General features: G+C 38.1%; 1 protein-coding gene across 1 annotated transcript in view; it reads left to right on the plus strand.

Moving 5' to 3' along the window:
* spock3 (SPARC (osteonectin), cwcv and kazal like domains proteoglycan 3) overlaps window positions 1–15,042 on the plus strand; it is a 31,937-nt gene that overhangs the window by 12,546 nt on the left and 4,349 nt on the right. The window contains exons 3-10 of the mRNA XM_053479738.1: window positions 1,479–1,518; window positions 1,971–2,073; window positions 13,275–13,380; window positions 13,535–13,625; window positions 13,909–14,013; window positions 14,126–14,344; window positions 14,494–14,556; window positions 14,659–14,796. Coding sequence (XP_053335713.1) covers window positions 1,479–1,518; window positions 1,971–2,073; window positions 13,275–13,380; window positions 13,535–13,625; window positions 13,909–14,013; window positions 14,126–14,344; window positions 14,494–14,556; window positions 14,659–14,796 — 865 coding nt within the window. The remainder of the gene's footprint in view (window positions 1–1,478; window positions 1,519–1,970; window positions 2,074–13,274; window positions 13,381–13,534; window positions 13,626–13,908; window positions 14,014–14,125; window positions 14,345–14,493; window positions 14,557–14,658; window positions 14,797–15,042) is intronic.

Genomic DNA, 15,042 nt, shown 5'->3' on the forward strand with positions numbered 1-15,042 from the left:
CTTTAGTCAAAGTAATACAACAAGAACGTAATAAAAGGCAATGTTTTAATGAAACTTATTCCATTTAAAGACATAAAGAGCACCAAGGACCAAACTCAGACCAGGGATGGTGCATGTGTAGGCTGTACCGTTTCCGAAATTGATTCCACTGCAAAGATGCGTTGAGGTAAAATGCTTTTTTACTGAAATCAATATTGTTCTGTTTCAAGGAAAACATTAATACAGGATCGAATCACTCATATTGCTCGTTAGTCATGAAACATTTGTAATAAGTCTCTATAAATAAATTACGGGAAGCACTGCTGCCTCAGAATGAAGAGATCAAATTCAGGCTAAAACAAACACACTAATGTGCACGGAGAGCATAATAAAGAATAAAACACAGTACGTTCACATGCAATAAAATCGAGCTATGGTTATATCTTTTGTGGAGCATGCACAGAACACCTAGGCCGATTTCCATGTCAGATTGAAGCACGCCTTCAGGAAAACACAATACGTCTGATTAACACAACGTCTTTGCAAACATTTTGCAAAATCACCATTTTGTATGGATCGATTAAGGATGATCAGGTTGTTCATACAGAGCTGTTCAAAGCTGTTTTTCGCCAGCAAAGAGAAAAAGTTGCCAGTTACAAATATTCCTTTTTTTTATTTTTGTTACAGTTTGTGACCTCGCAATAATGTATGAATTTATAGCACAGTAGTGTTGAATTCATTTCCAAATCCATACAAGTTCATTTACAACAAATATAAAAAAACATTCTTTTTCTTCTAATTCTGACTATATTCCTGCCATTTCTCAGTTTTTATTCTGGCTTTTTCTTTAACCTTAAAGTAATGTCTTGTTATTCTGACGTTATTTCATGTCTTTACTTTTTGCAATTGTGACTTTTTTTTACTTATAGTCCTGGTACTATTTCTCACAATTGTCTTTTTTTTTTTTTTTTTGCATAAATCTCCATATTTTTTTTTACATTTTTTAACCTTTCTGGCTGACATGCTGTCAAACTTTACATTTTTTTTTTTGTGTGATGAGAACAGGCTTCTGATTGTCAGATCTTTTTAGTACAGGTACTGTAGTACACGGTAAGTGGCGATCGGAGGGGGACAAGGTTGCACAGTCAAGTGTCATGTTTATGACCAGAAATTACAGAAATATCGTTGTCTGCTTTTGGGATGACGAGATGCAACAAAAAAAGTGTCCGAATCAATGAAGTATGTGCTTAAGCACGAGCTTATTAAAAGTGAACTCATTAAGGTGCATCTTTTATGGAAGTGTGTATTTCATTACTGCTGGTGTATTCCACTAATGTTCATCTATATTTGTTTCTCTTTACCGCTTCATATTCTACCAGGAAGTGGAGGTTTGTATGAAATGTGTTTTGCTTTGTTGAATGAAATATGTAAGATATTAGCGATGACCACCGCTATTACTATTACTGCATACTGTTAATCAATATTGTTGTGTGTTTTAGGAGCCTGGATCGTGGAACCCTGGCAAGCCACTTGAACCAGGTGTGTGAAATTGACTTTGATGTCAAAAATGATGTCTTTTAAAAAGCAAGAGAGATTATTGGCTATATTATCGGGGATATCACGGCTACCTGATAGCATTAGAGAAATTTAGCAATACTCCAGTCCTAATGTTAGACGAACCAGCCTCACACACGCATATCAGAGATACACACACACACACACACCCAAGTGCATTCGCACAGACACTAAAAACAATGGAATTAAAGAACGGTGAGGAGATTAGATTGGGATAAGCTGTGGAAGCCAGTGACTTCGCTAAGACTCTTATCTGTGAGGTCAGATACCATGCTAAGTGTGTGTGTGTGTCATTTGAAAGAAACGCAAATGTAAATGTGCATTGTATAGTCTGTTGAACAGCGATTAATACAAAAAGTCAGTAAAATTATTATTGATGTCATCTCTTTTCCTTCTTGTGTGTGTGTGTGTGTTAGCTCTGGATCCTGCCAAAGACCCCTGCTTAAAGATTAAATGCAGCCGGCACAAGCAGTGCGTGGCTGAAGACCACAAAACGCCGACTTGCGTCAGCCAGACGAGGTAATTCAAAATAGATTCCACGCATAAACGTGAGCTTTAGATATAGATCTCGTGGATTAGAAGCAGAATTATTGCAGCTCTCAGTTTATCAACGCCAAATGGTCATATGGTTCAGTCTAATAGTGTTTCACACACTTAGTGATGTAGTTACAGTAGAGTATATAGTGGGACATGCTTTGTATAGAGTAATATGACTATGTTTATGGTATTAGTCATATTACAAAATGTGATAAAGAGAAGTTTCGTTTTAAAATTCTAAAAGGATGTAACGGATTTAAACCTCAATAGCGATTCTGCACAGCATTTAAGGCTGATCAAATCATTAGCACGTCTCATCGCTTTAAATGCTTGGTGGAAATGACCACAAGGCACTTTTTTCGCAAGAATGGGAATAGCTCTCCATAGCAGGAACTAGCCTAGCTAGCCTAGCTGGTGAAAAAAGGTTTAGAGATCACATTTTTATGATTGTTTTCGGGTTCTTCTACGACCAAAATTATATGAATACTTTGTGCATTTCGAGAGTTTAACCTTTTTGCAACATCATGCCCATATATTCCGGTAGCGGTAAAATGTGTACACCTTACAAAATCAATGAAAATTTTTTGTTCTACCTGACATAACCGAAAAAACACAAATTCATAGTTTGATTTCTGAAGCGTCCCCATTATATAAGCATTTATATGTTTTCCAAATGTTTGTTTATTTATTCATTTTTTATGGTCTATATTTTTTTAGGTCTTTACTGACCTATGCTGTGTTGCTAGCACGGATCTGTGCCACTCAAGGGTTTTAAAAATCAATTGGTAGCTTGTGTCTCAGGTGACCTTGAAACTACAGACTTTCCTGAATGAAAATATATATGAGTTCAAGTTGTAGCATTTTAAAATGTAGAAAAAGAGACTTCATAGATTTCAGAAAAGGCGTTCCAACTGTAATGGAGTTATGAAGCATTTTGAAAATGTTGACAGCTGGAATCTGATTACAAATTCAGCTGATGGATGCTTTACTAGAGCGTCGAGTTAACCAAGAAGAACTTCAAAAAGTGAAACTAAAGATGCATAGGAGAAAAAAAAAGTTTTGTTATTGAGAGATCTTACAAAAACGTACACTTTCGGGCCTTTATCATTCGCTCGGCAAACTTTAACCGCAGGAAGAAAAATTATCTTTAACAGCAATATTATTTTTAAAAAATAATAAATAAAAATCATATGTGAAGGTGTTTAGAACTTACACAGATATATAAGTTTAATCATGAATTAATATAAATTGAACAGTCCCACCTACATGCTCTAGGATTCTATCCCCTGTATGAGACCGAAGTCTTATTAACCAATCATAATGCGGAACCCAGGATTTCTTAACTATACTCAAGTTTGTTTTAGAGTTTAAAAACAAAACAAAAAAAAAAACATTAACATTAGGATTTGGGTGGTGTAATGGTTATCACTGTCGCCTCGTACTTCTAGGTTCCGGGCTCGATTTCCACCTCAGGTTCATGTGCATGGAGTTTGCATGTTCTCCCCATGCTTGGTGGGGTTCCCTCAGGTTTTCCAGTTTCCTCCCACGGTCCAAGGGAATGCAGTTTAGGCTAATTGTCGTTGCCTGGGTGTGTGAATAAGCGTGCAAGTGTGTAAGGGCTACAAGAACAGGCCAATGCCAGCAAAAGTTCTGTCACACCGGCTACACCAGTCGTCTCTTGCGGTGGATGGCCAACAAGTTTGTCCAAAATCTGTAACTTAGTATCTAATGGAACAAAAAATATTTATTAAAACATTTGAGATTTACCTAAACACCATTCAGCTACTCCATTCCTAACTGTCTGAAGGTTGAGAGGTGGGCTTGAGCTCATGGGCTGGTGTTTACCTGACTGATGATGTGGTGCTGATGGAGACTCAGGAACATTCTCCTGCATTTTCTTTGTTGAGATTCTTCTTCTCCTCGAATGCTTCTGAAAAGAACCGAGTTAAAGTAAAGTGTATATAATTACCAAGATAACCTTAATACAAACAATCTTTTTGGTCTTAATTTATAGAATATAATTACAGTACATGATGTCTCTAAAGTTACATTGTAACGATCAGCTTTGTTAAAAAAAAACCTAGTTACACTAAGACGGGTCTAGAATCTACCTTTTGGTGTGGGGTGGGCCTTGCGGAACAAGAAGAGACAAACAACGACAATTTTAAGCAAAACCCAAAGTGTATTAAGTGGCAAAAACAAACCAAAAAAGGGCACCAAAAAAACACAATATTTACAAAACATAACGAAAAAGCATGTGTGTGTGTGTGTGTGTGTGTGTGTGGATAGAAGAAAATGTCTAAAGTCTGAATTATTATAGTAACTACTGTTAAAGACTGAACACTCTATAATAAAACTACTAGTTTAAAAACAAAAAACTAATTAAAAGCAAAACAACAACTTACAACCTCACTAGTGTTAGTTACCTAGACATGCTAATCCAAATGCTAAACCAGCCACATGTAGCATTTAAATTGTAAGCTTAAATATATTAATGTTTTTTATTTAACATTCTGACTCCTTGTCAATATTAACTACGCACTCAATTTTAAATTCGTACGCACTTAAATTTTAAAGTTTGCCATTTGCCAGTTTAATTTAAATAAATTCAAAATTATTTTATAAATAAGTTTCAATAATGTTTCAATAAAACAATTATAAGTATAAATATAATGTTTTTTGTCATTCCGAAGCTCACTAGTTAGGCTCCCTTTCAGGTATGCGAAGGAGGGCCATGGTATTGGGCAGGGCTGGTGAGCTATCACCACTTATGATCCCGGGCTTCTTCCCGCGCTATAAAACACAGCGAGCAGGGATTGTAGTTCAGGGTCTGTGAGAGTTGTAACGGATATATCGCATTATACAGTACATATCCATACATGGTCAATTCGTATATTGCAATATATTAGTAAATATAAGCACTAATTTCCTATATACAGTATGTCAATGTATTATTTAATATATTTCATTATATTTTACATTAAACCGCTATATTTTTTTTCCGTAAGGGGAGTAAGTCAACATAGGTATTTAAAAATCTTTAACATAAATGTCGTCTACTACTTAACGTTTGAAAAAAGTATTGCGCTAATCTGAGCTAAAAACACAATGATTTGAGTCCCGCCCTCGAGCTCTAGATCACAAATTATACTGAATTCTTGCAATCAATCAAAACATAGAATCTGGGATTTCTAATACAGCCAAGAATATTTTTATTTGTGACAAATATCCAAATTTAGGTATATTCTAGTTCAAATGTTGTAATATTCAGAAAAAGGTGAGTTTCATACATCTCTGTGCATAAATTTACAATCCAATCAAAGTGCAATGGTTTTTGTAAACAAGAAAGATTGCTCGTCCTGATAAAAAGGTAAATGGAGGATGACACGGTTTACTTCCAAGGTCTGATTAACACCAGAATGGGTTTTGACAGTTTTAACTTAGTATTAAAAAACAAAATAATAGAAAAGTAAAAACACATTAAGGCTGGAACATTTGCTTTTGAACATTACAGGTCGAATTTATTTGGCGACATGGAACACTCTAGCACCTCTGATTAGCATACATTATCTTTTTTTTTAAGATTGCTTCATTTGACAGTGTGTGATTATGTGGACTTGAATACAATAAGAGAGAATGTAATTTCTAAAAGAAGAACAATCTTAACTAATAAACGTGTCAGAGTTTTCTTTTCTGGGGGGGGGGATGGGGGGTGGTGGGAGCTGTGTTGGGGGGGATCATTCAAATTTCGAATCACAGTAGAGGCGTCCCACACTGCGGCCCGCAAGATTCGGTTCCCCGTGATTAGATGATGCTTCTCAAGGACGTGAAGTGAAATGCTCTAAAGCTTCTGGGTAAGCAGTGTTCCAATTCCAGGGCTCTCTGTGAAATCAAACTAGTGCTGAAATCTCATTTACAGATTCAAGATAGAGTCAAAGCCTCCCTGAGGCAATCAAAAAAAAATTACACGAGTTTGGAAATCTACAGAAACATCTGTGGCCTAGCATTTTAAAAAGCTGGTTAGCTTTTTGAATTTACAGCTTGATGTACAGATTAACAATATGCAGACAGGTCAAGGAGGGTTTCGAACATGCAACTTTGAGGCATAGGATATGCATGGGCATCTAGCTACAGGCCGTATGTAACTCCATGTCAGTGTTGGGTGTAACGTGTTATAAAGTAACGCATTAGAGTACTTGGATTACTTTTTTGATGTAACCAGTGATTTAACGCGTTATGTCTGCCATTTAAGTACTCAGTTATTTATTTACTTTTTCAAAAATTTTATCGGTTATTCTGACAATTTATGCAATCCGTGAGTCAGACAGCAGTCATTCCCAACCCGTTATTGTGTGTGTGTGTGAAAGTCGTCCTACAAGCCCCGCCCCCAACCCCCCCCTTGTTATTACTGCTGGTATACCCCTATCTCACCTATGAGGTTTGGCTATGCGAGGACCGACGCGCGGAAAGATGGAAACCTAATCACGGCACCAAAACCCGCGGTGAATCATGATTAACCGTTCTCACGGCCACCGCACCAAACGGCGGTGAGATAGGGGTATTAGTAGTTCACAGATTATGGGCCAAACTTGGCTGAGTGATGATGGTAGAATAATTATAAAGGTTTTAACTAAAACAACATGCATGAGGAATCACAAAGGAGTTTTCATTTTCTGCAGTGGAAAAGTGCTCTAACTAGTTACTTTTATCAGAAGGTAACGCTGTAATGTAACTGATTACTTTTTAATGACAGTAATTTTGTAATGTAATTCGTTACTTTAAAAAGTAACGTCCCTTAACACTGCTTAACGTTATTATTTAAATACTGTGCCAAGATTGAGGTAATGTTAAAACATTGTCATGTTTTTATAGATCTTCTGAAAATATTTTGCATTTTCTGCATTATAATGTTCCTATTTTTAATTCTAGTATTCAATATTATATTTACATTACTCATGCAAGTAAGCATTGCATTTTAAAAAGTTCCTAACTAACAATGTAGCTTATTACAATAAGACTAAAAAATATAGTTGCAAGTAACGATGAGCGATTCCAGGCACCAGGCGCCATCACCACCCGAGTGCACCAGATAGACAGTGGGCACATTCATTTTAAGGGGACATACCAATACCATTATGACATCAGTTTAGAAAAGGGGGAATTTTATGTTTAAACAGCCAAAAAGCCCTAGATCCTGGGAAGAAAAGCATCATGCTATGATGTCAAATTGTCAAAGTTTAAAGTGCCTTCATGGCACGGACCCGTTTGAGATATCAAGAATCTCTTCGACATGACATGCAATGCGAATATTGTTCATCTCAATGAGCTCTAAATGTATACCAGGTTTTGTGTGCAAGTGTGTATGAGCTATGCAGCAAAATCTTGTGTAAGGAAGACGTTTTGTGCATGTTAGGATCTCCAAGTCCCAAATGGTGGGAAAAAAATCCTTAAAAGAACAAGAGAGCCCTCACACACTAGAACTCAAGAGAGAAGTTGTAACTTGTAGTCAACATAAAAGTATTAAAAGCATGTGAACAATGAGTATCCATGTGAACGAGGTTTATTTAAAAAAATCCAAGACTAGAATCCAGAACTGGTCAAAATAAGATCAATGGTCAAACACAGAAATTCACAAATAGACCAAACACAGGCCAAAGCCAAAGAATACTTGAACAACAAGACAAAAGTTTCACAGTTGCACAGGAATAGCAGAATACAAGACTCATGAAGTTGGCAGGACAATAACTAGGTGGTTCAACTGGCTTTATATAGTAATCTGTAAATAATGTAATGCTAATATTATCTAACAATATTTACAACATTACCTAATGGCTTGAATGTAAAGACTAGCAAGTACATTAATCAATCCTACTTTACATACTTTTTTATTACTTTCATTATTTGTGTAAATGTATATTATCGAACATACCTGTCTGCTTTGCTTATTTATCCAGGAATTAAAAAGGTCAACACAAAATAATAAAGTGTAAATAGTTAAAAAAATAGAAAGAAAAAAAATCTCTTCTTTCATGTCTTTATTGAACACACTCATTTAACACTCAAAATGATAGTGAAAAAAGTAAGTGAGCACTTGAAATTAATAACTGGTTGACCCCCCTTGGTAGCAATAATTTCCACCAGACACTTCCTGTAGCTGTGGCTCACGATTGCACATTGTTCAAGAGGAAATCTAGCCCATTCTTCCTGGCAGAACGGCCCAGATGCAGCAAAGCAGGACCAAATCATGATGTTTCCTCCACCATACTTTATGGTTGGGATGATGTTTTCATGATAATATGCAGTCCCCTTTTTATTTCAGATGTAGTGCTGCGTGTTCTTTTCCGAATAGTTCAATCTTAGTTTCATCAGTGCACAAAACATTCTGCCAATACTGCTGTGAGGTGTTAGTGTGCTTTTTCAAAAACCTCAGGCATGCAGCAATGTTCTTTTTAGTAAGGAATGACTTCCTTTGTTGTGTCCTGCCATGGACACCCCGCTTGTTTTAATGTTTTACGTAATTAAATCCAGGTGATTGGACATTCCTGTCTATATAAGGTCACTTAAACACTGGAGCTCTTTCAGAGTAACCATCAGGTTCTTAGTCACCTCCCTGACTAATGCCCTTCTACCCCAGTTGCTCACTTTCGCCAGAAGGTCCTGTTCTAGGAAGAGTCCTGGTGGTTCTAAACTTCTTCCATTTATGGATAATAAAGGCCACTGTGCTCATCTGTACCTTCAATGCTGCAGACATTTTTCTGTACCCTTCTCCGGATCTGCGCCTCGATACAATCCTGTCTGAGAGGTCTACAGACAATTCCTTGGACTTCATGGCTTGGTTTGTGCTCTGACATGCACTGTTGACTGTGGGACCTTATATAGACAAGTGTGTGTCTTTCCAAATCATGTCCAATGAACTGAATTTACCACAGGTGGACTCCAATCGAGTTGTAGAAACATCTCAAGGATGATCAGTGGGTTGCCCTATCATCCGGAGATCGCGAGTTCAATTTCCGGGTGGTGCTGTAACCTCTCGCAGCCGGAGGTCTATAGAGAGCTGTTTGGCCGAGCTCTCTCAGAGAGGTATTTAGTGATCTTGCATTAATTGGGCCAGGGGTAGCTCAGTGGTTAAGGCCTTGGACTACAGTTCGGAAGATCCCAGGTTCAAACCCCACAACCACCAAGTTGCCACTGTTGGGCCCTTGAGCAAGGCCCTTAACCCTCAACTGCTACTATTGATGTGTAATGAGATAAAAATGTAAGTCGCTCTGGATAAGAGCTTCTGCCAAATGCCTAAATGTAATTGTGGGGCATCAGTGAGCTCACGCAAGCGAAAGGAACCACAATTTTTTTTATTTATTTTGAAAAATAAGAATTTAATCCATTTTGAAATAAGACTGTAACATAGCAAAACGTAGACTGGTGAATTTCTAAACTTTTTGAAATCACATTGTAATCCTTTCCAGCTTTATGTAAATCAACAATTCTTGATCATACTGTAGATCCTTTGAAAGCTCTGAATGACTCACATTAGCATATTCCTCTTGTGCGGAGCAAACTCCAAAAGTTTAAGTGGTTTTTATCAGTCAAAGTAGCTCTAGTCCACACGTCCAAACTCATTTTCTTAACAAGACTCCAATCAGCTTTTTTGAGGTCATTAACTCAAGGATTTACATCTTTTTTTCCACTAGCACTATAAGGTTTTTGTACTTGTTCTCAATAAAGACATGAAAGATCGGGGGGGGGGGGATTGTATTATTTTAGGCACATTATATTTGTCAAAACTCTTAACTTAAGAGCTTATCACATTTTATGACAAATTAATGCAGAAAACCATGAAATTCCAAAAGGTTCACATACTTCTCCTTGCCACAGTAGATATGCTACCGTGTTATTTAAGATTACAAAATGGTAACCAATAGAGATGGGGTAAATAACATATCATGGCTCTTTTGTCTGTAAATTCATGTTTTGCCACATTGTACATGGAAAAATGACGCCTCAGTCCCCTTTAAAGTAGGTCTCAGCATCCTTTCCACTGTTCAAAACACTTGGAATTACCATCAGCTGCCTCATCGTATTTTCCTGAATCTCATCTACAGTCTGAAATTTCTTTCCTTTAAAGGTAATTTTATTTTGGGGGAAAAACAAGACTCGCAGGGCACAAAATCTGTGTTGTAGGGGGGCTGAGTCATCTGGATGATTAGATGTACCCACTGCATCATCCTCAAAAGCCGAAATGACTCAGAACATCCAAATAGTTTCTCCAGAGGAATATTCAAGTTTAATGAAAAATTTGATGTAGATTTTAAGGTTTACTCTCTTAAGTAATTTTGGACGCAACTGCCAAACAGTACACATGCTCACTCAACAGTGTCCAGAATCCCACTGACTAGTATAGGGAACTTATCATATATATCGCTCATGCATGGTCCAGGTTCGAATTCCTGGCCAGGCTCGATTCCCATCTCTTTGTGCATGGAGTTTGCATGTTCTCCCCATGCTTGCTAGGTTTCTACTCTGGTTTCTTCCACAGTCCAAAGACATGCAAATTAGGCTAATACTTACAAATTGCCCGTAGTGTGTGAGTGAATGTGTGTGCTCCTGGGATAGTCTCCAACCTTTACAAGATAAAGCGGTAAAGAAGGTGAGTGAGTAAGTGAGTGTTATAGGCGCAAATTATTTGTTACGTTTAAGGAGGATTGAAACAAAATCAATTCTTAGTAACCAACATAATTATTAAAAGAGCTTACTGTTGATTGTTGATTGCACCAGCTTGCAAGAACAGAATTGTTTCAAGTGGATTTGTAAAACCCATCAAGCACCAAGATGAAAAATCAGGAAAGACTATGGAATTGGAAACGTGTCCAAACCTTTGACTGGTAGGGTACTTTTCTAAACATACCAAGTGGATGCAAAGAGACTATTGCTTCCCGAGGTGAAAACAAAGGGACATTGTCCTGATTTGCTCCAAACACTTGTCAACAGCAATTGTGGCCATACAAACCGCACCAGCAAGTGTGCCGAGCACAACATGGCAATAACAAGAGGCTGCTAATGATCTGATGAAAGAAGAGAACGGGGGAGGAACGAGCGAGGGTGAAATGAAAGAGTTGGGCTCTCTCGCAGTTATGCCTTTCACTTTGCCTCGCTTTAAGCTGTTCAGCTGTAGACTGACGCATCTTCAGGGAAAGAAAATAAATACAAATAAAAGGCGAGATTGGAATTAAAACGTCTTCAAGAGACTGAAATTTTATCTTCAAACAAGAATAAAGGTTGGAGACATTAGCAGCCATTTGCAGCACGACGGAGTGTATTGAATTACAGATTCCGAATGACCTGTTTACATGAACCCTACGCTCTGTTTACATGCAAATTTGTAAGTGGGGAGATTTGTTCGTATTCATACTCGGGCTGTGCAGCCACTTAAGATTAAACTGGCATATGAATGAGATGATGGCCTGCCATGAAAAAGATCTAATGACTTGAGCCGTAGTCCTAGTTGTAATTATTGCAATAAAAGGATCAAAACTAGATCTAGAGAAATTACAAATCCAAGAAAACCCTGACTCAACAAGCTGTATAAAGACAGACAAATTAAGGATCGAACCCAGACATAATAAGTAAACAAGCAGCAGGACAGAAACGGAGACATAACAAAAATCTAAACAATGCAAGAGAGAAAGAGAGAATTTAAAAATAGCACTTTATCCGACAGATAATTGTACAAGCAACTTGAAAAACTCTGAACTATGAAGTTATAACGTGCTCTGGATGGATGATATTTTTTACTAGAGCTTTGTCGTTTAATCAATCTTTTGTAGGCCGATTCAACGAACTAAATCTTTTTTTTTTTTTTTTGTAAATTACTTAACAATATACCACAGCTTTTTGCAGAAAATAATAAAAACCTGTCACATCTTAAGCAAATACTTGCATTTTGGGAGACTATCACTTCTTTTCCTTATGAGTTTATGGACCGGCAGTTCCCGGTACTCCGGTTTCCTCCCACAGTCCAAAGACATGCAGATTAGCCTAACTGACGTTCCCAAATCACCTGTAGTGTGTGAAAAAGCGTGTGCGTCCGCCGATGGATTTGCACCACGCCTTAAACCCTACAGTAAGTCCCCTGGAATAGGATCTAAGCCCCTGCGACCTTGGATACAAGTAAAGACAGAAGATGCGTTCCAATCGTCCTGAAGTACCCTGCATAGTATACTACATAGTGTACTGTAGGGTGTTCAGCCATGTTAAGTTTAATTCCAAACTGCAGGGAGCGAAAATGTTGAGTTCAAAGGGAAGCTGTGTGAACAACAGGTCTTCACTTTACCGGAAAAGGGAGTGAAAAAATTCCCATCAGTCATTGCGTCTCACTGGAGCGTGAAAAAATGAAGCTCGAAAAAGGATTTATATTTATTGCATTTATTATTATTATTATAATTGAGGATGATGTCTTTGATAAAAGGACACAATTTACATTTTAATTTAATTAGAAAATTCTTAGTATTATATGAAATAATAATAATAACAATAATAAATCTCAGTATATCGTTAATCAATTATTATTATAATTAATCAGTTATTTATTTACAAGTTATACATGTTTCTGCAAAATGTTTTATAATGTCTTATCAGTTTTTGTTTCGATAAATATTCGATATTTAATGTCCGTAGTGTGACATTTCCACCGCAGCAGCGACAGGTATCCGAGGTGCTTATGTCACCATGGTAACGAACGAGGAAGTGACGTCTGTACTAGTGACAGAGTATTCCAAATGGTGGAATTTTGTCAAGGGAAGTTGATACTCCCTTCACTGATATTCCCTGCAAACGAGGCAGGGAGTAGGGAGCACCCTGTGAAGTACACTTTGGAATGGAACGCAGCCAGTGAGTGAATGAGTGAATTCCTCAAAATCTGTATGAAAAATAGCAAATCACACACTGCACTTGAGTCTTATTGAATCAAAAAATGAAAATGGCAATGACCATAACTCAACACAAATCAACAGCCCAACTATAATTCACATAAAGTCATTTAAATCCCTGTAGCTGTAGTTGGTACATGGTTTAAATCACAATTTTAAGTTGCCGTTCCCCTTAAATACGTTAACGCACGTAACACTGAATTATGCTCAGTGTTCAGTATGTATAATCATCTCTCATTTTTTCTCCTCGTTGTCTTTTAGCTTAAAGAACTTGGATTTAAGGCCTCTGCTGGATAAGTGTAAGAGATGTCCGGTGACACTTCATGAACCGGTCTGTGCCACAGACAGACGCACTTATCCTACTAAGGTAGCGCATGCATGTACATACACACACACACACACACACACCTCCATCTGATATTAGTTTGTGTTTGTAATTTTCCAGGATCTTATCAAAAGACCACACAAATCTCTATTAATACACTGATCCCTCTTTTTTTGTCTCGGTGTGTCTCCTGTAGTGTGAAATGGAGTTTAAGGCATGTCTCTCTGGATCGCAGCTCGCAGTGCAGTGTTCAGGACGTTGTCCATGTGGATTGCAAAAGAACGATGGTATATATATACACACATCTTTAACATGATTAACAAAAGGCTTACCATCTAACAAACTCTATTTATTTTTGCTTTTAATTCATCAGTACACCTTAGAACACATTAAAAGATCAAATCTGAGTGAGGTTTGCAGGAAATGCATGCATCACCCACGTCCGAAATATCTTCCAGTAATCGTGGCTTTAGGAAATTAGTGTCAGCTTTTTTAAAATGTAGGTTAATAAAACCTTCTAATCACGTAGAAGGCAGTTCTCTGCATAAGTGTGTGTGTGTGTAAGTGCAGAATGCAGTGAGGAAGATTTGAACGACGTGGCGAGCAGACTGAGAATCTGGAGCAGAAACGTGCACAAGACCAGCAAAAAGCCCAACCTGCCCAAACCAGACACGGGTAAGTTACGAGTCACAATCACATAACTGTACTGTTCTGTCTTAGTTCTACACAACCACACCACACCAACAACAAGTACCGCCTATTTGATCTCTGCTCGGATGTGCAACAGCGTACGTGACCCAACCGCAAGACTGTAAAGGCTCCCTCGGCTGGATTTTCACCAGAATGGACATGAATTTCGATCGTCAGCTGGACAAGTCAGAACTGATCAGCCTGGATCGGGATCATGGTGACGAGTGCACCAAGACTTTCCTTAGGTCATGTGACCTGGGACGAGACCAGCTCATCTCCAGCAAGGAGTGGTGCTCTTGCTTCAAGAGGCACCAGGGTAAGCAAACCTTCAAAGCTGGAAAATGCTGCGCCTTTGTAACATCATCGACTGAACCGTATGATGTAATGCAGTTAACGCTCCTGATAGATGTTAATTTCTAGACTTCCTCTCTGTTATGTTGTTTGTCTCCGCATCTCTTATTCCAGACTCTCCATGCCAGGCAAAGATTTCCAAGATTCACAAACAGCAAGCTAGAAAGAAACTCCTGGGTGAGCGACTCTCTCTCTCTCTCTCTCTCTCTCTCTCTCTTTTTCTCTGATTTAACTGGACCGAGATATGATGTGGATGTAACTTAACGTCTTCACGTGCAGGTCAGTACATACCCACCTGCGACGCTGACGGCTTTTACAAGCCTCACCAGTGCCATGGCAGCAGCGGACAGTGCTGGTGTGTGGATCGCTATGGAAAGGAGGTCGCCGGGTCACGCAGGATGGGCCCGGCCGAATGCGGTGGGCATCTTGAAGCATGCAAATGATACTGCGTGAAATGATGAAGTATTGATGGATACAAATAGAATGAGGTCAAACTATGATACTCTGGATTCTGATTCTGGAGTCTTTACCTCTATTTTTGGATTTATGTCAGTTCAATTGGAAGTAGAACGGATAAATCTGTGCAAATCCAACATTTTATCATTTATTTTTGATATTTTATACTAACAAGAATGCCCTGCTGACAGACTGATAGAGGGATCA

Source organism: Clarias gariepinus, chromosome 20 (genome assembly GCF_024256425.1).
Source record: "Clarias gariepinus isolate MV-2021 ecotype Netherlands chromosome 20, CGAR_prim_01v2, whole genome shotgun sequence".
In the NCBI taxonomy this organism is placed as follows: Eukaryota; Metazoa; Chordata; class Actinopteri; order Siluriformes; family Clariidae; genus Clarias; species Clarias gariepinus.